Below are 26,528 nucleotides of genomic sequence, written 5' to 3'. Positions count from 1 at the left end.
TGTGTAATGATCAAATTAGAGTAAACATAATGATTTCTAAACATCTCTCAGTAGTTAATAGAATAAGCACAACAAAATCAATATGAGCTGACTCCAGTACTGGACTGGTGCTTATCCTTATTAATAATCAGATCAATACAAATTAAAAACACAATTAGATATCTTTACGCACCATCAGATTAAGAAGATTTTTAAAGTCTGCCAATTCCAAGCATGGGTGAGGATGTGGAGCAACAAGGACTCTCATACACTGCTGCTGGTAGGTGAAGCCATTCTGTAAAATTCCTTGGCCTTGCCTATTAAAGTTGAAGACTTTAATTCCACTACTAGTCAAAAAATATTTAACAACCAGTACAGACAGGAAACTCCATTTCTCACAAATGGCCATACACATGTGACTCCAGGGGAGTTCTGACCCACAGCACTGGTGGCCACAGCCACAGGAGGTCAGATGGACACTAGGTACTTATCTACTGGGGATCCAGGGACTACTCTGTTTTGGGGGGACAGCCAGAGACCCAGAACCATCAGGGCTGGTTGATGGACTCACACATCAGGCGGGACAAAAAGAGTAGCTCCTTAGCAGTGACTAAATAGGGGCCCGCAGGGCTGCAACAGAGTTGAAGGGGAACTTGGGGATTTGGGATAGTGACTTTTTACCAAGCTGAATAAAAATATTTCAATATTTTGATAATTGGCATGGCCTTCATAGTGGGTACTGGCTGAATATCAGTTCTGAATTTTCTTTAAGGCAACTCAAGCATATGTGCAACCAAGTACATGAAAAGAATTTGTATGTAACCACTAATTCATCATAAGCAAAGAGAAAAAAAACAGCAAAAAGGAAAATGGATGAATAAATTATGTTCAATTCATACAGTGGAATATTCTAGAGTAATGAAAATAAGCTATAGCCACAGGCAATGTGAATGATTCTCACATAGAGTAGAGGGGAGAAAAAAGACATGAAACAATACATACACTATGATTCCATTCTCAAAAAGGCTTTGCTAGATTAAACTATTGGATAGAGAAGCTTAAATAGGTAGTAAACCACTAAATATGCAAGGAAGTGATTATCAGGGTTGTGAAGGAGAAGAACAGGTAAGTTAAATGGGCGATTCTGAGGAGTAGAAATTTTTTTTACTTCATAATTATTTGTTAATTCATCTTTATATGTTTAATGGGCTTTTCTCTATTATTTTATATTTTTTAATAAAAGAAAAAAGAATTTAAAAAATCTTGGAGCTCACTGGGGGCAATGGGGTTTGCAGCTGAAGTCCAGTAGTACAAATGATGTGGTAAGAGGCTGGCAGGGCTGTTAATTACAGCAACAAAGGAGAAAAAGTGATTGGAGAATTAAGCAACATGAACGGTATTTATTCAAAAACAGCTCATTATAGGACACAGAACTCCCTGAGTGGGAGTTTGAAGCCTTCTTAACTCAGAAAGAAACTTCCAACACAGTTTCCCAAAGAAAAATGGGCACCAATGGCAAAGTAAGCAAATAAGCTTTATCTTTGTTCAGTTTGTGCTTTTCTGTGTCTTTGTACGTTTGGCTAAAAGAAGCTTCCTTCAGGAACTCAGGAAGCAGTGACTTACAGTTGATCAAAAGGATATGAGTGGCCCCTATGCCAGGAACTTATTCTAGGGAAATGAACTGTGGATTGCCAAAATGTTTATTACAAGGGTGTTCAGTTAATATTAATATTATTTAAATGGCCAAAAGAAGAGAGATTTAAGTAACTGTGCTGTAACCATAAAATAGAATATGCATATGTTACAAATAATGTTGCAGGAGAATATAGGAAAATATTCATAGTATATTAATAGTAGAAAAAGTATATTACAAAATACTATGGACAATGTATCTTATTTGGGGATACTCAAAGAATTTGCATCAAAAGCATAAAGTGGGTGATGAGCTTACAGATGAATCTTATTTTATTTTTTGTCTTTAAAAACTTGATAGGCCTTGGCATTTTGAAAATTCCTGTAATTAATATATACTTCATTTGAAACAAAATAAATAATATTCAAAAACATAATTCAAAATTAGGTAACTATTGAAAAATAGATATTCATGTGGTCAAAGACTTTGGGAAAAGTATACCAAATGTAAGCATAGTAGTGTTAGAACAGAAGATTATAGGTTTGTTTTTCTACTTTCTTTCAATGTTGCTTATATTTGAAATTAAAAATATAATTTGAGGCTAGAAAAAATTGGGATTATAGAATCCTAAATACTTAATTTCTGTTCATTCATCTTTACCCAAATTCTTACAATTAGATGAAATTTTTATTTAATTTATATCCTACAGATAAATTTAGTAATGATGTAAGCCTCATTTCTCAGACTTTTAATGAATTCTCTGGGGATATTGTTCAAATGCAGATTTTGATTTAGTGGATTTGAGGCAGGGCTTTCATCTCTAACAAATTCCCAAGTGATGTGAATAAATGCTTGTCCGAGGACCACACTTCGAGTTGCAAAGATGTAAAACACACCTATTCTCCAGCAATTATCTGACTCAGGTAATTCAGAGCTGATTTCAAACAGTTCACTCAATAGATTTTTATAGGCCATCTACCTTATTCAAACTCTATAAATCTATCCTCTCTGTTATAGAGGGGAAAACTTGAGGCATTATATCAAGGTAAACTTTAATACATCTGTTATTTTTTTCAAGAAATAAAAAATGTAATAACTATAATGTAGAATTCAACTTCTTATTTTTCTTTAAGATCCCTTGTCTTTAAAATAATATCTATAAGATCCAGCTACAAACTCTTTAACTCTTTGTCATGAAATTACAGTATCAATATATTCTAATTTTTTCTCATCTCCTCTCTCCCACCCCCAACCCTGTGAAAATCTCTCTCTATCTCCTTCTTCCTTTTCTTTCTCTCTTTCAGGTTATTAAATGCAAAGCAGCCATCGCCTGGGAAGCAGGCAAGCCCCTTTGCATTGAAGAGGTTGAAGTAGCTCCCCCCAAGGCTCATGAAGTTCGCATTCAGGTAACTGGAGACTTTCCTTGGATAGGAACAGACAAGACCCCAAGTGGAGACCTGGCTTCTGTCAGGTCAGTCCTCTGTGCTATGATTCAGAGGCCTTGGAGTTTCTAGTACAGGGAAGTTGTATTTTTAGGTTCAGTCAAAAACAGGCATTATCCCAAAAAGGAATAAATCATCCATTATTTTAGTAATTTTCAAATAATGGGCTTAAAATTTAATTGATCTTAACATTAATCATTTACCCTAAGAATCAGACAAAGGAATTCACTTTGGATTTGAATTAGTTAGGTTTTGTTTTTGCTTTCCAATTGCTAATTATTTGAAAGTGTTATTAAAAGGAAGACAGAGAATTTGATGGAAAACAAGACAGAAGAAAAAACCTGACGTGCTGCCCTAGGCAGCCGAAGGGTCCTGGGTATCCAGAGGAAGGGACAGGAGTAGGTCACAGGGAGAAGAGAGTGCATGGAATGGAGTGAGATCACCGATGGCAAGTTTGGACAATTTCCCCATTTTTCCCAAGCTGACCAGGCTTATATTTTCCCTGAGGACCCCCACATTAAGAGTCTGTACATGACAGTGAATGGGACATCCTCACTGACAGAACCTTAAAGAAGAATATAGGTATACATTGGTAATTAATTCAGACAATCCTTGATTTGCTATTGTTCTCTCAACTGTAAAAGGTATATTACCTCAACTTCATTTCAATAAGCCCTATTACCTTTTATTTTTTCCTCTCCTGGAGGCAATAATTGCCAATCCTGTCTCTTTTATGATTTTCTGACAACAGCAAAAGGTAGAAAACAAAGATGAATTATAAGAGGAAAAAATCTAACCTAGTATATTTTTATTGGTTCTTTTTTTCAAAAGGTGATTCTTTTATTGAGTTCTAGAAGTCTTATAAAGTTTTAAAATGATATCAAGCCTAATATTATATGTAACATCCACCCCAATAATATAGTTGCAGAAACACAATTCAAGTCTGTGATTGCCTTGTAGATCATTGCCACTTCCCTGTGCCATACTGATGCCACTGTTATCGATTCTAAATTTGAGGGCCTAGCTTTCCCAGTGATCGTTGGCCATGAGGCTGCAGGGATTGTGGAAAGTATTGGGCCAGGAGTGACCAACGTCAAACCAGGTATTTTATTTTATTTTATTCAGAAAAAATGGAAATGTCACAATATTTCAGAGATAATTCTTGACAGAGTCCTGGCTTGGCATGCTATAATTGATCTCTGTTTACAAAAGGGGACCATCTTTTCCAAAGTAAAACTGAGAGACACAATTTATCACAGTCTAGCAATAGGACAGAATATTTGAAATCAGAACTGTCTAATAAAATCTGGGAAATGTGGTCACTTTATTTACATATAGCACTGAGAAATTGTCCCATGAAGCAAAGTTACAAGGTTAGCTCTAACTGAAACTTCCATGTTTAACAAATGACACCTTATAAAAGAACAAGATCATGTCCTTTGCAGAAATATGGAAGCTGTCAGCCATTATCCTTAGCAAACTATTGTAGGAACAGAAAACCAAATACTGAATGTTCTTACTTACAAGTAGGAGCTAAATAATGAGAACACATGGACACAAATAGGGCAATGACAGGCACACTGAGACCTACTTAAGGATGAAGGATGGAGGGAGGAGAGGCTCAGAAAAATAACTATCGGGTACTATGTTTAGTACCCGGGTGACAAAATTATCTGTACACCAAACTTCCATGACACAAGTTTACCTATATAGCAAACCTGCACATGTACCCCTAAATCTAAAATTAAAGGTGTTGTTTTTCCTTTTTTTTTTTTGAGATGGAGCCTTGCTCTGTCACCCAGGCTGGAGTGCAGTGGCACCATCTCAGCTCACTGCAACCTCCGCCTCCTGGGTTCAAGCAGTTCTCCTGCCTCAGTCTCCTGAGTAGCTGGGATTACAGGCATGTGCCACCACACCCGGCTAATTTTGTATTTTCAGTAGAGATGGGGTTTCACCATGTTGGCTAGGCTGGTCTCGAACTCCTGACCTCAGGTGATCCACCCACCTCGGCCTCCCAAAGTGCTGGGATTACAGGCATGAGCCACCTTGCCCAGACTTTTTTTTTCGAAACAGAGTCTCACTCTGTTGCCCAGGCTGGACTGCTGTGGCACAATCTTGGCTCACTGCAACCTCCACCTCCCGAGTTCACACAAATCTTGTGCCTCAGCCTCCAGAGTAGCTGGGATTACAGGCATGAGCCACCACATCTGGCTAATTTTTGTATTTTTAGTAGAGACAGGGTTTCACCATGTTGGCCAGGCTGGTCTTGAACTCCCAACCTCAGGTGATCTGCCTACCTCAGCCTCCCAAAGCACTGGGATTACAGATGTGAGCCACTGCACCTAGTGTAAAATAAAAGGTTTTTTAATGACATGTTATAACAACTTCTACATAAAAAAGCAAACTATTTTAATATTAACAGCAAACTATGTAAAGAATGAGGACTTAGAGGTAGCTTTAACGAGAAATATTATATATATGTCAATGTTAGCTGAAGTGTCTTTTTGGAAGTTTGTAAGATAAAGATAATCCCTAAATGAAGCACGTCAATAGCTGAAATTATTTAGTCCACATTTTACAACAGATCTTCCAGATACTGGAATATGGGCTATGTAATCCTCATTTGGCAGGCCAGATGAACCATGCCACTCTTTTCTCTTTTAATGAGAATGCTCCAAAGTTAGAGGTATATTCGTATCTTTCCATTCCAAAAAAGATTGTACAAACAAATTGCTTCCCAAAATTTTGTGTCAATGAAGGAGTCTGGCCAATATAATCCCTTTAGCCCCAGCTCTGCCACTTACTGGCTATGTGATCTTGGCCAGTTATGTCACTTTTCTGTGATTCAGCTCAGATTTCTGTTTTCTATAGTGTGAATAAAAATAGGGCTTATCTCAAAGAGTTGTTCTGAGAATTAAGTTCTGAAATAATACATGTAAGTAGTTATAATGGTGCGTGGTATGTATTAAATGTTGAAGGAATGTGAATTATCATCATTAGACCTCAGGCATCAAAGCACAGAAGTCACTATGAAATTGGAATTTATTAAAAAGTGGAAAAATGTGGAATTTGAAAGTGAATCTAAAGGTGAAACATGGCAATGATATAAAGTTTATACCTAGCCTATAATTGTTTACCTCTCCTATTATCTAAGGATGTTATGTTTCATACATGGTGTTTGGAAATGTAATACACAACAGTCATGATGCAGAGAGTCGCAATGACAGCAAAGTCCCAGAGTTCTGTATCTGATGATATCAACACAGATTTGTTGCTGGACTGTCTAGCAGAGTAATTTTTTAAAAAAATACAATATATGCAATACTTTGGGGAATCTGCAGTCTTGTAAGGTAATGAAATATTGTAGCCGCCTATACTTTCCACTGAATATAAAATGTATACTATAAAGAAAAGGTGTTTTCCACTGATTTATCTGGTAGAAGCTGTAAGTAACATCTTAGGCACCATCCAACATATGGCCTTTCTTTCTAGGTGACAAAGTAATTCCACTTTATGCACCTCTATGTAGAAAATGCAAGTTTTGTCTGAGTCCACTCACAAATTTGTGTGGAAAAATCAGGTAAGCACTCTACACTGTTAGTATTAGTATAAATTTGAATGAATATTTTGGAAAGCATATTGACATTACCTAAATGGCCTTGAAGAGGTGCCAACCTTCTACCCACTAATTCTAATCCTAGGTGTGTACAAGACACTATTGCAAGTGCACACAAAGAAACATGTGCTGGAATGTTCTTTGTAACACTGTTTATTAGAGTAAGCAATTTAAAACAGCACAAACGTCCATCAGAAAGAGAATGAATTTTAAAACTGCTATGTAGTAGCACAATGGACTACTACACAACAATAAAAATGGCTAAACTTGAGCTGCATGTATTAACATAAAATAATCTCACACACATAATGTTAAGGGAAATAAGCAAATTGCTGAAGGAATATTTAGTAAAGTGTCATATACAAAAACAATACTGTACTTTCTTATGGTTATTTGTATATGTAGTAAAAGCATAAATAAATCACTGAAATAATAAACGCCAAATTCAGAATAATAGCTACTTCTACAGGGATGAGAGAGGGATACAATAAGGCACAGTAAAGTAATTTACTCCAAGGCAGCATAGTTATAAGTCTTAGAGCCAGGTTTTTAACCCAGGCAGTATGGCTCTAGAGTCTAAAATCTTAATCATCTTGTTTTTGCTTTACTGAGACTACAGAAGGATCCTTTCATCCTTAACACTAATTGAAAGCAGTTATTTAAGAAGCTAAAACTGTACTACTCTTACATCTATTACTGTGCCTCAATTTTTTCATCTATAAAATGAGGAGCAAAATAATTCCTGCTTCATAGATTTCTTCTAGATATTCAAAGAACTAATTTTTTTTGCAAAGCTTTAATGAAATAATGGATTTAGGCAATACCAATAAATTCTTTCTAATAAATGTTATAAAAAGAGATAATTAGATATTCCAAATGAAATATACAATACCACCTATAAAGTATTACCACAAAAAATATAAAATCTGAATCAGATCAAGTGTTTAGATCAAAAATACTAATTTATGAGGGGATACAGAGATAGAGAAATATGTTCAACCAGATTACAGGAATGTTATGAGCAAAATCCAGAATGAGGAAAACTCTATCGGACAAATGATTCAATTTCTTCAACAAATAAATTGCAAGGGGAAAAAGAGAGGGAGAAGGGATCTATAATTTAAGATAATTAAGAGACAACAAAAATGTGGACCTAAAATAATCCTTTAGAGATACATGATAATGTTTTTACAGATGAAATCGTGATATCTGGGATTTGCTTCAAAATATTCCAATGTGGGGGAGGGAGCAGGTATTGTGGAGGAATAATAGATGAAACCTGACTGGCCATGAGTTGATGGTTACTGGAGCTGGGACATGGACACATAAGGGTTCATTATGCTATTCCTTCTACTTTTATACATGTTCAAATTTTCCACAATAAAAATGTTTAAGAGTTAATACACGTAAAGCCCTTAAAAGCATTTCTGGTACACAAAAGCATTCAATAAAAGTTTGTTCCCTGGCCGGGTACGGTGGCTCATGCCTGCAATCCCAGCACATTGGGAGGCCGAGGCGGGTGGATAGTGAAGTCAGGAGTTCGAGACCAGCCTGGCCAACACAATGAAACTTCATCTCTACTAAAAATACAAAAATTAGCCAGGCCTCGTGGTGCATGCCTGTAATCCCAGCTACTCAGGAGGCTGAGGCAGGAGAGTTGCTTGAACCCGGGAGGCGGAGGTTGCATTGAGCTGAGATCACGCCACTGCACTCCAGCCTGGGTGACAGAGCAAGACTCCATCTCAAAAATAATAATAATAATAATACAAAATTAGCCGGGCGTGGTGGTGCATGCCTATAATCCCAGCTACTCGGGAGGCTGAGGCAGGAAAATCGCTTGAACTCGGGAGGCGGAGGTTGCGGTGAACGGAGATTGTGCCACTGCACTCCAGCCTAGGCAACAAGAGCAAAAACTCCATCTAAAAAAAAAAATTGTTCCCTGCACTCCAGCCTGAGTGACAAAATGACATCCTGTCACTTTTTTAAAAATTGTTGTTGTTATTTTTAAAATCTGCTGTTATCCAATGAACTATATTTTGTGAAAAGTCTTGTTGTTTCCCTAATTTTTCTGTCTTGTAAATTGTCCTCAAAAATATATAATGCTCAACATATTTTGTAGGAAAATGATCAGTGTTCCATTTATTATAACTTCTCTTTATTTGTATCACTCTTTTTTTTAATTTTCTAGTAATCTCAAAAGTCCTGCTAGTGATCAACAACTAATGGAAGACAAAACCAGCAGGTTTACCTGCAAAGGAAAACCAGTTTACCATTTCTTTGGAATCAGTACATTCTCTCAGTACACTGTGGTGTCAGATATCAATCTTGCCAAAATAGATGATGATGCAAATTTAGAGAGAGTTTGTCTGCTTGGATGTGGGTTTTCAACTGGCTATGGGGCTGCAATCAACAATGCCAAGGTAAACGGTTAAACACCAGTTTGTGTAAAACAGAAGTTACTAGGAGGCAGTGTGATACAGATGAACTAGAGTTAGTTATCTTCAAACTGTGGCTGTGTCATTTATTACCTCTGTGATTTTAGGCAAGTTATTTAATCCCTCTAGAATAATATCTACTACAAATACTTATGAGGATAATTGAATCATATTACATATGTAAAACATCTGGCCCAGTAGCCTACATATAATTGGCCCAGCATATGTTCTTATACTATACTAACATATTAGGTTATAGATCTTCCCTGATTTAAATACAGCCTGCTTAAATATGTCTCCTAAGGATGAATGCTTATCCTAAGACAGCTGACTCAGTCAAAGGGCAACAAAAATGACAGAAACTCACTTCCATCTTCACACAACCACCCCTGTCTTCTCCCTGATGCTACAGATTTATCTTCCTCCATCAGTAGTAATTCATTTCTGCTACTCATCATGTCCCTTTGTGGCTTCAAAGGAGGGTCTCTGGTAGCAGCCGTAATGTTGACCCGATGTGTCCCTGGAATCCCATGTTAGAATTTAGAAACTCTTACAAAGCATCTGATCTAGAACTAGAGAGATATCAAAGAGGGATCTCACAATTGGCCATCTCAATCTGCTTATCTGAACCTCCCTGACATCAATCTTTATTCCTGACTCAAAACCGCAAAATGCAGCCAGAGTGATCTTTCAAACAAGTCTGAAGATTTTACTTTTCCTGCATTATTTCATTTTTACTGCATTATTTCATTTTTCCCTCAGGATGAGCTCAAATTCCTCAGTAGGCTACAGTGACTTCCTACTTCTCCCTTTCCACCGTGCACTGTTCCCTTGGCTCCACTCTGAGTCTCCAGGCTTCAGTCACTGTGGTCTCTAGGCTTTCCACGCTTGGCTTCCAGCAACAATGCAGAGAAGACTGCCCAACCTCCTTCAGGCTGACTCCACTTATCACTTCCTCTCAGAGATCTACTTCAGGCTCTCAGCCATGCTTTGGGTATCCCTCCCAGTTTTCACCCCAAATTTTTTTCTTTTTTGAGACAGGGTCTCACTCTGTTGCCCATGCTAAAATGCAGTGGCATGATCATGGCTCACTGCAGCCTTGACCTCCTGGGCTCAAGTGAACTTCCCACTTCAGCCCTCCAAGTAGCTGGGATTACAGGCATGCACCACCATGCCTGGCTATTTTTTTAATTTTTTATAGAGACAGGGTCTCCCTATGTTACCGAGGCTGGTCTTGAACTCCTAGGCTCAAGCAGTCCTCCCACTTCAACCTCCCAAAGTGCTAGGATTACAGGCATGAGCCACCACCAGCCTCTGTCTTCATTCTTATCACACTATAGAGAAATCTCCCATTTATTTTTTTGTCCTATTGTACTATTTGTTCCTTGAGGGCAAGAACTCTCTGTTGTTCATTGTGATAGTTCCAGAACCTGGAATTGTCCCTGGCACATAATAGGAGCTTCATAATTTTTCAACGAATGAATAAATAAAACCAGGTGCATAAAACATCCTGATGAGGCCTGGTCCTCGGCTTTGTAATCCAGAAAGTCCTTTTTATCAGGTTACCTAGAGTTGTTCAGTGTCAAGGAAACAAAGCCAGCCTCACTACAATAAGAGGTTGATCTAGTAGCCAAGATACCAAAGTATGACTCTTCATTGAGAATTTTATCTGCCACATAGACAAAAATGCTACCCTTTGCTATCAGCATGTTATCTCCCTTTAAAAATGTATTTACGCACGCAATTACTCATTAATAAAAAAATTTAAAAATTGTATTAGAAACCAAACTACAATCAGAGAAGGGTACTAGTAGCTGGGTGGAGTTGACAGCAGATGTGCACATGGCAGTCAAAGCCTGTTTTCTGCTGTATGGCGCTAGAGACTTAGGGAAGAAGTATCACTCTTCAAGTCTTCCTTTGCTGGGCTCCGTGCAGTCCATCCTCTTCTACTACTCCAGTCCTTTTAAGGGCCATTAGCACTAGAGATTCAGCTACAGCTTTCTTTTTTAATTACTTATTTATTTTTAATTGAAAAAATGTATACATTTATGAAGTGCAATTAATGTTTTGATATATATATACATTGTAGAATAATTAAATCAAGATAATAATTCACTTCATATACTTATCCATCACTTCATGGATACAGCGAAGTATCCATCACTTCATATACTTATCTTTTTGTGGAGAGAACATTAAAAATCTACTATCTTAGCAATTTTCAGATATACAATACATTATTATTAATTATAGTCACCATAGCGTACAATGAAATTCCAGAAATTATTCCTCCTCTCTATCCGAAATTTTGTATCCTTTGACCAACATCCTCTCATTCCTCATTTATCCCCCCAGACTCTGGTAACCACCATCCTAGTCTCTGCTTCTGTGAGCTTGTCTTTTCCACATATAAGTGAGATCATGCAGTGTCTGTCTTTCTGTGCCTGGCTTATTTCACCTGACATAATGTCCTCCAGGTTCATCCATGTTTTCACCATGACAGGATTTTCATTTTTTTAAAGCATAATTAGTACTCCATTGTGCGTATATGTATCATATTTTTCTTATCTATTCATCTATTCGTGGAGCAAAAGCCAGAGGTGTGCATACCTAATATTATTGATAAATAAGGAAAATATTGCAGTTTACCTGTTGCTTAGTAATTTTGTTTCCAATTTAGAATGTATTAAACTTACCTTGAGCAGATTTTCTGTTTTCCTTTTGTTTAAGGATTGGTTCCACATTTTGGCTATTGTGAATAATGCTTCATTGAACATGGATATACACATCTCATTTCCTTTGGGTGTATATACAGAAGTGGAATTGTACAGCTTTCTTTTAAATCCAGTCAAAGTCCACCTAAATTTCCAGGAGTTGTTCTTCCCACTGTTAAGGAAGAGATTCTAGCTGCTAAGCCACCTCATGAGATGCTCAGAGAGAAATGAATCTGATAGGAAGAAATTAAGGAAAGTGAAGTATCAGTAATTCTGCCCAAAAGGCAAGAGCTTTAGTAAAATTTAACTTACTTCTGGGAAGAAAAGTGAAGCAACCTCTCTGTATAATTATTGAGAACACACCAGCATCACCAGAACCCCTCTTTCTTTTTGATGTGCTTGTATCCTTTACTGCCAATTAAACAACATTACATAGAGACCTTCGGAAGTGTGGAAATGTCCTCTAACAGTGGTACTTGCAGATAGATAATCATCTACTGTGTGTAGACCTACTTGCAAATTGTGGGGGCAATTTATAGTGACCCCACCTAAGTTCTGCAAGCAAAGGCACTTTTACACACAGGGGTCCAGTTGTATAATACAAGTAATGCAGCATATTATATTTACACATTGTTGTGAGCTAGCCTGAGAATCCAACTACTAGTTACATTGCTGCAATGGGAAAAATGCATTTCCACTTCCTAAGAGACTCACAGGCTCTTTTTAACTGAGACTCTGGAGAAATATATTGAGAATCATACTGAACACATGCCACAACATTATAGTAAAGAAGCCATCATAAGAACAATATTCTTACTATTTGCAATATATATACATATTTATTATTTCCTCTGAGTAGCAAAAGCCAGGGGTGTGTATACCTAATATTATAGTAAATAAGGAAAATATTGCAGTTTACCTGTTGCTTAGTAATTTTGTTTCCAATTTAGAATGTATTAATACTTACCTTGAGCAGATTTTCTCTTTTCCTTTTGTTTATGTTTTAATCCTAACAGCTTTGCATCCTCATTAGGAAATATTAAGTATCTCTCTATGTAGTATTTTTCTATCGCTATACTAGTCTGTAGAATAACATATTCCAGTTACAGCATCTTTTCTTACCATCTTAGCTATTATTTCCATTTAATGCAATGAAACAAATATTTATTAAAGACTCAATATACAGAAGACTCTTTCATAATAATGTGGAATCTAAAAAGTTTCTGCCTTCATAAAATTTACAGTCTTTTAAAGAAACACACATACACACACAATCAAGGCAGGTTATAAATTATATGATACAGGAAAAGCAGAAAGACAGGCATTGATTTCTGATTGAAAAATCAAGAAAAATTTCATAGAATGTCCTCGAAGTCAGGCCTAGGAGTATAGGTTATACTTTAATTAAAGAAAATAAGGTGAAAAGTACATCAGTCTGAGGGAGCAGCGTCAACTACGGCATGAGGAGAAGAAAGTGCAACAATCTGTTCGCAGTTCTTGTACTGGGAATATCATGGGGATGCAGCTGGAAAGTAAACAGAGGTCAGACAATAAAAATCCTTTCATGCCATGCAAAACAAATTGGACTTCATTCGAAACTGGTGATTTGCAGTGATCAAGTAAATCACTGTAATATTAATACAACAAAATGAGGCCTATTCAAAATATAGATGTCAAATTAATAGTGATCCAATTTTAAAAGGAAAGCAATAAACCCTTCAGAATGTGTGGGTGTTCAAATTTTGTTCAGATAACACTGAAGGGAAAAAGTAAAACAAGGGAATTATTTTTACTTGGGTTTGTTTCTTATAATCTTAATGAACACTAAATAATTCTCCAAATTTAGGTAGTAATGCATCCATTTTCACATTGGCAGATTTCCTCCATTGGCTATATCATAGAGTTTAATAGCAGGCTGTCTTTAACTCATATGTTCATGCCCCCACTTCCTCCTGACTCTTAAAAGAAAAAAAGTGGGACTGGCTGCTTTAGAAGTTACTTTATAATTTTCCTGCTTGCAGGTCACCCCTGGTTCGACTTGTGCTGTCTTTGGCCTAGGAGGTGTGGGTCTTTCTGCTGTAATGGGTTGTAAAGCGGCAGGAGCTTCCAGAATCATAGGTATTGACATCAACAGTGAGAAGTTTGCGAAGGCTAAAGCCCTGGGAGCCACTGACTGCCTCAATCCTAGAGACTTACATAAACCGATCCAGGAGGTTATCATTGAATTGACCAAGGGAGGTGTGGATTTTGCCCTTGACTGTGCAGGTGGATCTGAAACCATGGTATGTATATTTTTTTCTTGGATCATATTTTCAATGTATTCTTTGGCTGTCAAATAATAGGGGAAAGTGGGTTATGTTTATTATGGTACTTGGTACTTCCAAATGGATGACAGGGTAGTAGAACTACAAGCCACAAATCATTTCCCATTCCCTCAGCTATACTCCATTTCCTTCAATGCCCATGAATGTGTCCCCCCAAATGCCAGTACTATCTTGGTGAGTTCAGTCTTCTCTTGTGATAAGAAGCCATACCAGCATTATTTGTAGATGTTGATTTTTCTTTTGAGATCCCTTTAAAAAGCTCAATATTATTTGTCTGGAGACAATATTTTCTAATTTTGTTTTCTATGATAATTCCAATTCCTATTCCTTGGAGACAATTTTAGGGGTTTTTTCATTTTTAATTAATGTTCCTTTTGACTATTAAATCAAATAAAATGACAAGTGCATTAACTAGACAGCATTCTTTAGCAAAAGTTTAAGGGATGAATTAACTGCAATGCATACATAGGAATAAACAGCTATTTTGCTTAGCTATCTTATGCATTATATACATTATTAATATTAATATTTGTTAATGTAGAATATATTTTTTATAACAGCATATAATAAATATTTAAAATTAATAAACAATATGTGCATGTGTTGTTATATTTAATATTAACATATTTACAGATGATAATAAACAATAACATTTGTTAATACTTAGATATACATTATATAATAATCTATTGTAAGTAATGTTTATTAATGTGTTAATATTAACATATTTACAGATGATAATAAACAATAACATTTGTTAATACTTAGATATACATTATATAATAATCTATTGTAAGTAATGTTTATTAATGTGTAAATAACTATTTCTATTAGTCTTTAATATTAATGTTATTAATATTTGTTCATTCTTCTATATGAAATGCAGCAAAAAAATAAAGAGAAAACTTAGAAATGAACATTTTAAAAGAATTGTGTTTTATGAGAAGTGAGCCCTCCCCCCACAAAAAAAACATAGAAAAGGCAGATTTAGAGGAGGAAATAAGAGAGGGTGACTGGTGTTTCCTACCAGCTATAACACATTCGCTCCCATATTAAAGTAGAACAGGGAAAGGCTAGCAACCTGCACACAGCCCAGCTCTGTCCATCAGATCTCAATAAATAGGCTGCAAAATTAGTCCAAATTACACATTTGAAATTTTCTATATTTCAAAAAAAACACACCACAAAATTTAAATCATCTTTTTTTCCTGAACACTACAATGTTGTATCATTCTGATTTCTTCTCGACTCAGGACAGGCTACAGTGCCCTCAGTGACTGCACTGGTTGCACACCTATGAAGCTGGCCTGTCTATTTTACTCCAAAAAGTGGCATAAAGAACCAGCTACAACATACAGGCAATATACTGAAAAGTTACCTTACTGGAGTGCCCAGCCTTATTCTCCAGAGAATCAGCAAATAATCACCTAATGTGTATTTACTCAAAGACACTAAGCAGATTTTGGGAGTTTTGTTTTGTGTTTGTTTGTTTTTGTTTTTAATGAAATGACCAAAGAATTCATCAACTGAATTATGTGCCTATAGATTCTTCTTATTTCATTAGTGAGAGCCATGTAGTAGTTGTGATGTTATTCCTTTTACTTACACCTTCACTCAGCCTAGCTCCCAAGCCCTCCTCTAGGCAAGATATAAACCATAAAATTCTATACTTCCCAGAAGCAAATTTTGTGCTGGTTCTTCCCCCTTGGTTCTTACATGACTGGTGTATTCCTCAGAAGAGAATGAGACCAAGGAAGACTTATGATGAGAGCCACAGGCTGCTGTTCCTCAGTCATTCTTCTCTGAACAGTTTCATTATAATATATGCAAATTGCTGAAAACAGGATCTGGCACGTACTAAGCATGCAATAAACATTAGCTGTTATTGAAAATGCATGCATTAAGGGCTCCATATCTGGCACTGCTCACCTGTGTTCAAGGCTTCAGGCCCTGCTTTTGAATTCATGTTAGTACCTGCAGTCTGCAGCATGCCACATCCATCACTCCTCTTCCCGTGGCTCCTTTTTTTACAAACACTAAAATTTAGCCTATTCACATTTTTCTTGTACAGAGATTCTCAGCACTAGCTATATGTTAGAATTTCCTGAGGGGTTTTTTGTTGTTTTGTTGCTTTTTTAATACCAATGAATGGGCCAAACCCAGGATATTCTTGTGTGCTGGGGGCCCACTGACAACATTTTAAAAATTAATTTCTCAAGTTGAGAACCACTGACCTAAAAGTTAGCATCTTCTATTATTAAGCTGACTTATTATACCATGAAAGTCATTTTCAATTATGGAACAGAATTACATTAGAGAATCCAAATGGAAAGAGAAGGATTTATTTAATCACCAAAAGATGAGTCACCTACTCTCCCACCAAAAGTTTCTATAGCTAGGAAAAGCTATGTTTCTAGGTTTCAATGACCTCTAACCCTCTAAACCAAGGGTCAACACCCTGTAGCTTACCAGCACAAGGATTGTTTACTAACACCTGCTAAGGACCCTTTTAAGGAGCTGAATGTAGTGATACTGGAGTCTATGACCTGACTGGAAGCTGTAGAAAGATTTTATAATCTTGCAGTGATTAATTTTTTAGAGCTTTGATAAGCCCCAGCAATAAGTCAGAGACTTAATTTAGAATTTAATTTTGAAAGTGTTTGTCAAAAATGTTAAAGGCCTCAAAACATTTGATTAAAACAGAACCACAGGTCATTGTAAAACAATAGTTACTTATTTAGCCAAATAGATCATCAAAAGACTTTAAAGGCAATACATGAGGATATATGGATGTAAAAACCTTAACCCTGTTTTTTTAAGAAATTAAAAACCTAATATAGACAACATGGGAATTATTTTGATAAAATGTAAAATGTTGTTTCTTGAGTCAGTTACCAGAAATGGAAAGAAAAACTGGTAGCATGACTGCTTCTCCTTATGGGAAGCCCATTTCAATAAACCTGATGGGCAAAGTGCTTGAATTTAATCAGACATGGGAAAAGGGTGTTCAGGATTATGAGTACAGCAGGGGAATACATAATTCTTAGTAACTGCATGAGAAATTTTCTGGTTATATTGAAAAATTTAAACATATCAAGAAAAGCCAAGAGTACAGAATCAAGTTGTACTGAAGGAAAACATTCACTCCTAGACCTTTAAGATAAAACATTTTAGTATCAGGCCATAAGAATAGTTAGAACTGGAGGAAAAAAACTTATAATAGCTGATGAAAAAGCTAAAGAAAAGAGTTATCTCAGCCCAAGGGGAGACAAATCTGAAAGCAGGGAGACTTGGCAAAAGTTGAACTGACATATGATTTTGAGAAGTTTTCAAAAGAAACATGTTATAAAACTAAAAGTTAAGTTTCTTTTAATTTTATTAAGAGAAAATCAATACTGTAAAGAAACTTTGTTTTAACATAGGGGAATAATCTTAGAAAGACTATTCTAAATAATCCTCTTTTAATTACAGCAAATTTAATCACATACAAAATCTTTTTATAAATTCCTCTTCATGAAACTTATTATGACTTACACAGATGATCTATGACATGCTTGGACTTTTGACTTATCCTAATTTTTTCTTTTTAAATAATCAGTCATTTTATTTTAGGACAAGATTTTACCATAAGATTCTTTTTTTATGAAATTATTCTTTTTTAATAACCCTTTTATTAAAAATACATTTTTATATTTATAACTTTATATTTCTCTCCCCTACTTACTTTTTTTATCTTTTTAAGTAAGTAACTTTAAAATAATCTCCAAATTATATAAAATTATTCTTTAATAAGAATACAGGCCAGGCACAGTGGGTTACGCCTGTAATTCCAGCACTTTGGGAGGCTGAGGTGGGCAGACTGCTTGAGCAGGAGTTCGAGAGCAGCCTGGGCAACATGGCAAAAACCCACCTCTACTAAAAATACAAAAATTAGTCAGGTGTAGTGGCACACGCCTATAGTACCAGCTACTTGGGAGGGTAAGGTGAGAAAATAACTTAAGCCCAGGAAGTTGAGGCTGCAGTGAGCTATGATCACACCCCTCCACTGTAGCCTGGGCAACAGACTGAGACTGCCTCAAAAAAAAAGAGAATACAATTATATATTTATATATGAATTAGAATTCTTATTCCTAGTCACCTTAAATTTTCATGAAAACTTAGAAAGCAAGAAATCCTGAACTGTTAGATGTAAGCATTTTATAGATGAAATCATTTCACAATTTTAGAAACATGTTTTCCTATATCATAATTTTTTAATTGTAAATGACTCACATATCCAGCATTTATTATTTAATTTAAAATAATTTTCAGATTTTATATTACACAAAAAGTCCACTTATAAGCATTTATTTCATTTACATACACTTTTTCATTTTTAATAGTTATCTAGATAACTTTTGATAACTGAGATATTATGCAGAACTAGCCATTATTTAAAGTTATTTCCTTGCTAACTTTTTTTTTGAGATGGAGTCTCACTCTGTCACCCAGTGGAGTGCAGTGGCACGATTTTGGCTCACCACAACCTCCACCTCCTGGGCTCAAGCAATTTTCCTTCCTCAGACTCCTGAGTAGCTGGGACTACAGGCACATGCTGCCATGCCTGGCTACTTTTTTGTATTTTTAGTAGAGACGGGGTTTCTCCATGTTGGCCAGGCTGGTCTTGAACTCCTGATCTCAAGTGATCCACCTGCCTCGGCCTCCCAAAGTGCTGGGATTACAGGCATAAGCTATCATGCCTGGCCCTTGTTAACTATTTTTAAAGTCTAAACATTAGGTGAAAACCTAAGTAAGAACTGTAAGGTTAAAAACATAGGTATTTTGCTGATAAATTAGGTGATTCAGTTGCTGTTATTGACCTAACAATTTTAAATTAGTCTTATTTGTCAAAAAAAAAAAAAAGTCACAGAATGATAGATTTGGCTGGGTTTACAGTCTCACAACCTTTGTGCCAAACCCTGACACTTTAAACATTTAGCAGAGGCAAATATAAAACTTATTTACTTACACACAAATGTATGCTGATTTTTTAGACATCTTTATTTTTATTTTACTAATAATTTTTTTTTTTTGAGACAGAGTCTCACTCTGTCACCCAGGCTGGAGTGCAGTGGTGTGGTCTCAGCTCGCTGCAACCTCCTCCTCCTGGGTTCAGGCAATTCTCCAGCCTCAGCCTCCCAAGTAGCTGGGACTACAGGCAGGCACCACCACACCCAGCTAATTTTTGTATTTTTAGTAGAGACGGGGTTTTGCCACGCTGGCCAGGCTGGTCTCGAACTCCTGGCCTCAAGTGATCCACCCACCTTGGCCACCCAAAGTTCTAGGATTACAGGCATGAGTCACCTGCACCCGGACTGTGCTGAACATTCTATTTGTAATGGAACACTGGACCCTCAAGGCTCAATCTACAATGATACTATGATGTCATTAGCTTGAATCCCATTATCTCACATGCAGAGTTGGATTAATTGTTTTCTTAAGCATTGTACATTCCCACACTGGAGTTCATATTCTACTTTTCCACTGACTCAAGTATTCTTTTGTGTTCGATCACAGAAAGCAGCCCTGGACTGTACAACCGCAGGCTGGGGATCATGTACTTTCATTGGAGTAGCTGCTGGTAGCAAAGGATTGACTATTTTTCCAGAAGAGCTAATAATCGGCCGTACTATAAATGGAACATTCTTTGGTGGTCAGTTTTTTTTTCTTCATAGCTTTAAATTTTTTTCCTAGTAGTTCTGAAATTCTTAGAGTGAAGATTATTGAAAGGAAATAAAAATAATTTATTCAACCATTGAATCCCTAGAGCATATCCAAATACTACATAAAAACTATTAATTACTTATAAGTAATTTATATAAAAGGTAATTATAATTTGCAATTGAAATTTAATTTGCATTTGAATGAACCAACATGGAGGAACAAAAAATAAACATTGACCTAATTGAGATAATTTCTTATATAGAGTGGAAAATAATCTTAAATTTTTCTTATAAAGAAAATTTTTAAAATAGGTATAAGTACAGAAAATTAAAGATGGAAGGAGTTTAATCTACTTGAAGCAAACCAAATCTGACCTAATAATTTCATTCGTTCAGCAAATGCTGATTAAACTACTTCATGTCAAATGCCATGTCTTTATTTTGCATTTTGTCCACATTACAGGATGGAAAAGTGTAGATTCTATCCCAAAGCTGGTCACTGACTATAAGAATAAGAAATTCAATCTGGATGCATTGGTGACCCATACCCTGCCTTTTGACAAAATCAGTGAGGCATTTGACCTAATGAACCAAGGAAAAAGGTACATTACTAATAGATGACTGAATGATTTAAAAAACGTTTACAATGATTCTATTTTTTTTTTTATGTTAAGAACTAACCAGCTTGTTTTTTCTGACATTTTCCACATCCCAGGTACTAGATGTGCTTAAAAGATTAAATAGTGGCCATTTCAGAGGGAAAAAGCTTCCATTTCAATAATGCACATCTGTACACTGTTACAATATAGAATGGTGGTATAAATTGATACAATTTCCATTTCACAAACCATTAACTCAGTTGGGGCTGCTCCCTAGAAAGAGAGGTTTCTGTGTAGTATAATGTTAGATCCCTCTAGTACAGTGTACCCCTGAGTTTAGCACCATGGTGTTCTGCAGTTTGACACAGAGTGCCTACCCCAGACCCTTCACAATCAGAATGGGGTGAAAACCATGGCTATGTGGCAGGGATCAGACATGTAAAGGATGCTCCAACTGTCTCATTCTCTTGTCATGGAGTTCCTCTAAGATACCTTCTGATCCACTATTTTAGTTATACAGTGCTCCCATGTCAGGGATCCCAGGAAATGATGTATAGAAATGTTCCACCTGGAAGATTCTTAGGGGTTGGGAGATTAGTAAGACTAGGATCAATGATTCTAGGTAAAATGTTCAAGCACAGCCTTGATCAATAGAAACAAAGGTCAAAAACATTAGGAACAATGTTACATAGAGGAGATGCAGGACCAAGAAGAAAACAGAAGATACAACAAAAGAGAGGAGGAAAAGGCTAAAGTAAAATTAAAATAACTGGGATTTGAAGCAGGGAATAAATGTTGCAGAAGAAGAAGATAGTTTCATGGTGTGAGGACCCAGACTACTTCTTGGGGAAGAAACCTGAGGAAATATCCCCACTGACATGAACTCCCCAATTTGCAAACGTGTCAGTCATAACATATCAAAGGGAAGTTCAATAAAAAGAAAATACAAGCATTATTTTTTAAGCTATACCATGTAAACTTAGTATATAAGCCCTGCAATGTATTATACAATCTCAATATCCCCATAAGGAATACACCTCAAGTTAGGAGATAGAGGTTGGAGTGGGGTTTGAGCCTTCATATCCTCTAACACAAACTTTTTCTCCTAGAATTCTCAATTATGGAATACACCCATAAGGCATGCTAAGTGGCAGCCAGGTGGAAAATGCTGCATTGCTTTATGGGCAAGTCTCCCACATTCTCCAAGGAGGCTTCCCTGGTAATCACCCTCAGGGTAGACACCAGAGTGAGGCCTCCTGCTCCTTCTCTGGCCCACTGAGAATACCACTTGACTGCCCACACAGATGGAAAGGTGGCAATGGGGAAGGTAGAGGCAATGGGAAAGGCAGAGACACACATGATGAGAGGCCTCCTCAGGTGTGTCCACCATATGGGCACAGGAAGCACAAGAGAGGGCAGGCCCTCCTACCACCCAACTGCAAAGAAGCAAGGAAGTGGGGGGAAGGGGATGGGATACAATGACTGACTAGCCTGTTGAGGTATAGTGATCCTGCCCCAGAGTGAGGAAAGGACACAGAGATTCTCCTCCCACAGGCAGGGGTGTCTTCCAGTCCTGGGTGAAGAAAACATTTATGCATAGCACCCTGCTGATAGCAGGGGTTCCACAGTTCCAGCAGTAATGTTTGAGATAAGGACTGCTCTGTCCTTGAGGCTTATCCCCCTCTTTGTGTCTACATGTTGGAGTTATCCAGAAATAAGAACATCTGGGTTCTTAAAAAGTAGCATCCCAACACACCAACTTTGATGCCCACTCCCTCCTGCGATGCTCAACTTTGCCCTCAGCTATAGGAGATCTGAGAACAGTGACTATTCCAACACTAAAACCTGACTCCCTCCTTAGTACATTCTAATTCTCCTCAACAGCACCACTGAGTAACAAGGACACTGCCTAAGGTGAGTGAGGGTCCTCAATTGCCCCCAAGTTTACTAGCACATGCATAAAACATTATTAACACCATGAATGGAAGAGGATGACAGGATAAAAGAAATTAGGCTTAATAAAGTGAATGTCTATAAAGAAAGACCAGATCCTGAAATGAAAAGGCAAAACTTATTTGTGAGCTTTGGTTAAATTTATCATGAAAATTATACTTATCAATGTTTTATTGTTATTAACAGCATCCGAACCATCCTCATCTTTTGAAGATGCCAGGAGCAATTTGGAATACTATCTGATTGAATGTGAACCTGCCTGGTTAATTTATTACCTAATTTTATGAAACAAGGAAAGCCATGAGTTTAAACAAATATTTACATTTAATATGGGAACATAAAAGAGCTTTAAATATTACAGCCTTTGTACTTGTTATATACATGAATATTCCCTGTTAAATAATAATAATAACTAGTGTTTATGAATAGAATCATATCATCTTTAGAAATTGCTTAAAATTAGTTCTGGGAAGTTGAAAGTGGGGAATGAAGAAATAATAAATAAAACTAGATTGGCCATATGTTTATAATTTTTTTAGGTTGGGTAATGAATACATGGAGTTTCATTATACTTTTCTCTCCACTTTTGTCTATGTTGAAAATTTTCTGGGAGCTAAATGATGAGAACACATGGACACATGAGGGGGAACAACACACACTGGGGCCTGTTGATGGCAGGGAGTCGGCAGAGAAAGAGCATCAGGAGGAATAGCTAATGGATGCTGGGCTTCATACCTGGGTGATGAGATGATCTGTGCAGCAAAGCACCATGGTACATGTTTACCTATGTAACAAACCTGCACATCCTGCACATGTACCCTGGAACTTAATAAAAGTTGGAAATTTTTAAAAAGAATGAATAAGACCTGGTATTTGATAGCACAACAGGGAGACTATAGTCAACAGTAATTTAATTGTACATTTTAATATGACTAAAGGAGTATAATGGATTGTTTGTAACACAAATAAATGCTTAAGGGGATGGACACCCCATATTACATGATGTGATTATTACACATTGCATGCCTATATCAAAACATCTCATGTACTCCACAAATATATACACCTAATACCCACAAAAATTAAAATAAAAAAATTTTTTAATAAAAATAAAGAAAAGAAAAAGATTTCCCACAATAAAAAGATTTTTACTGGAAAAAATCACTATATTTCACATATATGTGTACATATATACACTATATATATACACACTATATATATGAAATATATAGTAATTGTGATCATGTGTGTATATATATAAATATATATAAATATGTACACATATGTATACATAAAACATTATTATATACTTTGTGTTCCAATAAGCCACAAGTTACTTTTTAAAAATAAGTTGCTAAATAATTTTCTTTTTAACATCTGCTAATTTCTTTTCTCTTGGCCCCACTCTATCATTAACTGCAATCACATGGAAGGAGATAGCAGAATCTATTTAAGTGAATATTTTAAAAAGAATAAAAGCATATCTACTCTCTACATATGAAAGTTTCTATCTCTATAAAATAACTGCCTTTTCATCTTTGATAATTTTTTTTCTTCAACTTTTATTTTAAGTTTTGGGGTATGTGTGCAGGATGTGCAGATTTGTTACATAGGTAAATGTGTGCCATGGTGGTTTCCTGCAGAGATCAACCCATCATTTAGGTATGAAGCCCAGCATCCATTAGCTATTCTTCCTGATGCTCTCCCTCCCGCTACCCCCCTCAATAGGCCCTAGTGTGTTGTTTCCCACCATGTGTCCATGTATTCTCATTGTTCAGCTCCCACTTACAAATGAGAACACACAGTATTTGTTTTTCTGTTCCTGCGTTAGTTTGCTGAGGATAAGGGCTTATAGCTCCATCCGTGTCCCTGCAAAGGACATGATCTCATTCCTTTTCATGGCTGCATAGTATACCATAGCATATATGTACCACATTTTCTTTATCCAATCTATCATTGATGGGCATTTGGTTTGATTCCATGTCTTTGCTATTGTGAATGGTGCTGCAATGAACATACATGTTCATGTATCTTTATAATAGAATAATTTATATTCCTTTGGAGATATACTTGGTAATGGGATTGCTGGGTCAAATGGTATTTTTGCCTCTAGATCTTTGAGGAATCACCACCCTGTCTTCCACAATGGTTGAACTAATTTACATTCCCACCAACAGTGTAAAAGCATTCCTTTTTCTCTGCAACCTCACCAGCATCTGTTGTTCCTTGACTTTTTAATAATCACCGTTCTGACTGGCATAAGATGGTATCTCATTGTGGTTTGGGTTTGCATTTCTCTAATGATCAGTGATCTTTCATAATTTTTACAACACATAATGTTGAGTTTAATGATCTGTAATTGAGTTTAATGATCTGTAATGTTATTGATCTGTAACTGGCACTAATTAATGCTATTTTCAATAGTCAATTAAAAGTTACAAAAATTGATGTATTTATAAAATAATGTAAGTAAACATTTATAGTTATAAGATTTAACAGATAAAAAGATTTATATAAAAATAGCAAAATGGAAAGTTTCAAATTATTATACTCAAGATGTTACAGTGAACAGTTTAAAAGGACAACATAGAACCTAAATGCCCATCAGTGATAGACTGGATAAAGAAAATGTGGTACATATACACCATGGGATACTATGCAGTCATAAAAAGGAATGAGATCATTTCCTTTGCAGGGACATGAATGGAGCTGGAAGCCATTAACCTCAGCAAATAACGCAGGAACAGAAAAACAATCATCACATGTACTCGCTTATAAGTGGGAGCTGAACTATGAGAATACATGGACACATCATGGGGAACAACACACATTGGGGCCTGTCCTGGGGGCAGGAGGGAGAGCATCAGGAAGAATAGCTAATGGATGCTGGTCTTAATACCTAAGTGATGGGTTGATCTGTGCAGCAAACCATCATGGCACACGTTTACCTATGTAACAAACCTTCACATCCTGCACACGTACCCCAGAACTTAAAAGTTGAAGGAAAAAAAAAAGGATCAGATAGATAATAATTTAGATCAGAGTAATAAAGACTAGCTTTCACCTTGGACCAGAACTTAAAATAAAAGTTGAAGGAAAAAAAAACAGGTAAGATATATAATAATTTAGATCAGAGTAATAAAGACTAGCTTTCACCTTGGAGCAATTTCTGAAACCTATCAGTTTTCTTTAAAATGATTTACCACATATTGAATTCTGAGAGAAGATAAACATCTTTGAAAGTTTTGGCTGAAAGGATAGTAATTAATACCTCAAAGTAGAAACTTATATTCTTACTTATTTAAGATTCTCTCTCATTAGAAATGGAAGCCAGACACTTTATCTGTAAATGCTTTCTTTGTTGGCATTGTGGGACTAAAATGCACCCCACAGGCTGTTGGCCTTTCTCATGCAATTCCCTATATCAGTTCTTTTCTCTCTCCTCATCCCTTTCCTCCTTTCCTTTGCTTCAGTGAATCCTTTCTAGATTCCATTTCAGACCCACCTGTTTTTCAGATCTTTGCAGCCACAAAGCTGTTTTCACTCCCTGATCTCCTTTGATGCTCGGTGTTTTTAATCAAAATCCTATCACACGCCGCTTCCACTGCTAGTTTTTCAAGTACATGTTTGTAAAATCCCTGAAGGCAGAACAATCTTTGAATCCATCCCTCTATCAGAGATGGTCAATAAATATACGTTGCTTGATAACAAAAGTCTATCCTCATGTCTGAATAGTTTATATTCACCCTTTTGAATGGAATTTTTCCAAAACATTTCCTATATTTCCTTTTTTTCCTAAATAGATAATCCCAAATCTAATCTTAGCAACTCAGAATAGTCATTATTGAAATGGGAGAGTTCCCTGATCCCCCTCACAGGATGTGCAACAGGGGTGTGACTCGCCTGTTCAGTCACCATTGCTCAAACCCCTGACAAGAAGGCGAGCATGCAGACTTGCAGGTGCAGGAGTCAGGGCGAGTGCTTTGGGCTCCGGCCCCACAGTAGTGTCCAGGGGTGGGTGCCTGCAGCCCCAGTGTTACAAGGTTCTTTTAGCCTTGCTGTCCACAGACGGCATAACTGTTAACCAGCTCAATGGACCCTCTGCCTTTTTGCAAGGGCAGAGGGCCAGTG

The 26,528-nt window shown here is 36.5% G+C and overlaps 1 protein-coding gene and 1 long non-coding RNA gene across 3 annotated transcripts; one reads left to right on the top strand and one right to left on the bottom strand.

Moving 5' to 3' along the window:
* Nucleotides 1-1,405: 1,405 nt before the first annotated feature.
* ADH4 (alcohol dehydrogenase 4 (class II), pi polypeptide) lies at nucleotides 1,406-25,383 on the top strand. Of its 2 annotated transcripts, none has more exons than XM_054485403.1 (9): nucleotides 1,406-1,499; nucleotides 2,917-3,018; nucleotides 4,015-4,156; nucleotides 6,547-6,634; nucleotides 8,859-9,090; nucleotides 13,841-14,101; nucleotides 19,700-19,835; nucleotides 20,309-20,447; nucleotides 22,584-25,383. In XM_054485403.1, exons 1-9 carry the CDS (start codon nucleotides 1,482-1,484, stop codon nucleotides 22,606-22,608), a joined length of 1,143 nt encoding a protein of 380 aa, XP_054341378.1. In that variant the 5' UTR covers nucleotides 1,406-1,481; the 3' UTR covers nucleotides 22,609-25,383. The 2 variants fall into 2 exon arrangements, with proteins under 2 accessions (XP_054341378.1, XP_054341379.1); XM_054485404.1 differs by lacking the exon at nucleotides 1,406-1,499 and adding an exon at nucleotides 2,446-2,535.
* On the bottom strand, nucleotides 7,617-13,900 carry LOC134739540 (uncharacterized). The gene is made up of 2 exons (XR_010126319.1): nucleotides 11,802-13,900; nucleotides 7,617-9,625 (listed from the first exon to the last, which is right to left on the bottom strand). It is a non-coding gene; the product is annotated as an uncharacterized LOC134739540 (long non-coding RNA).
* Nucleotides 25,384-26,528: the final 1,145 nt, after the last annotated feature.

The sequence above is a fragment of the Pongo pygmaeus genome, chromosome 3, assembly GCF_028885625.2.
Source record: "Pongo pygmaeus isolate AG05252 chromosome 3, NHGRI_mPonPyg2-v2.0_pri, whole genome shotgun sequence".
NCBI classification, from domain to species: Eukaryota; Metazoa; Chordata; class Mammalia; order Primates; family Hominidae; genus Pongo; species Pongo pygmaeus.
The sequence above is the reverse complement of the archived record's forward strand: the minus strand, read 5'-3'. Positions and strand labels throughout refer to the sequence as shown.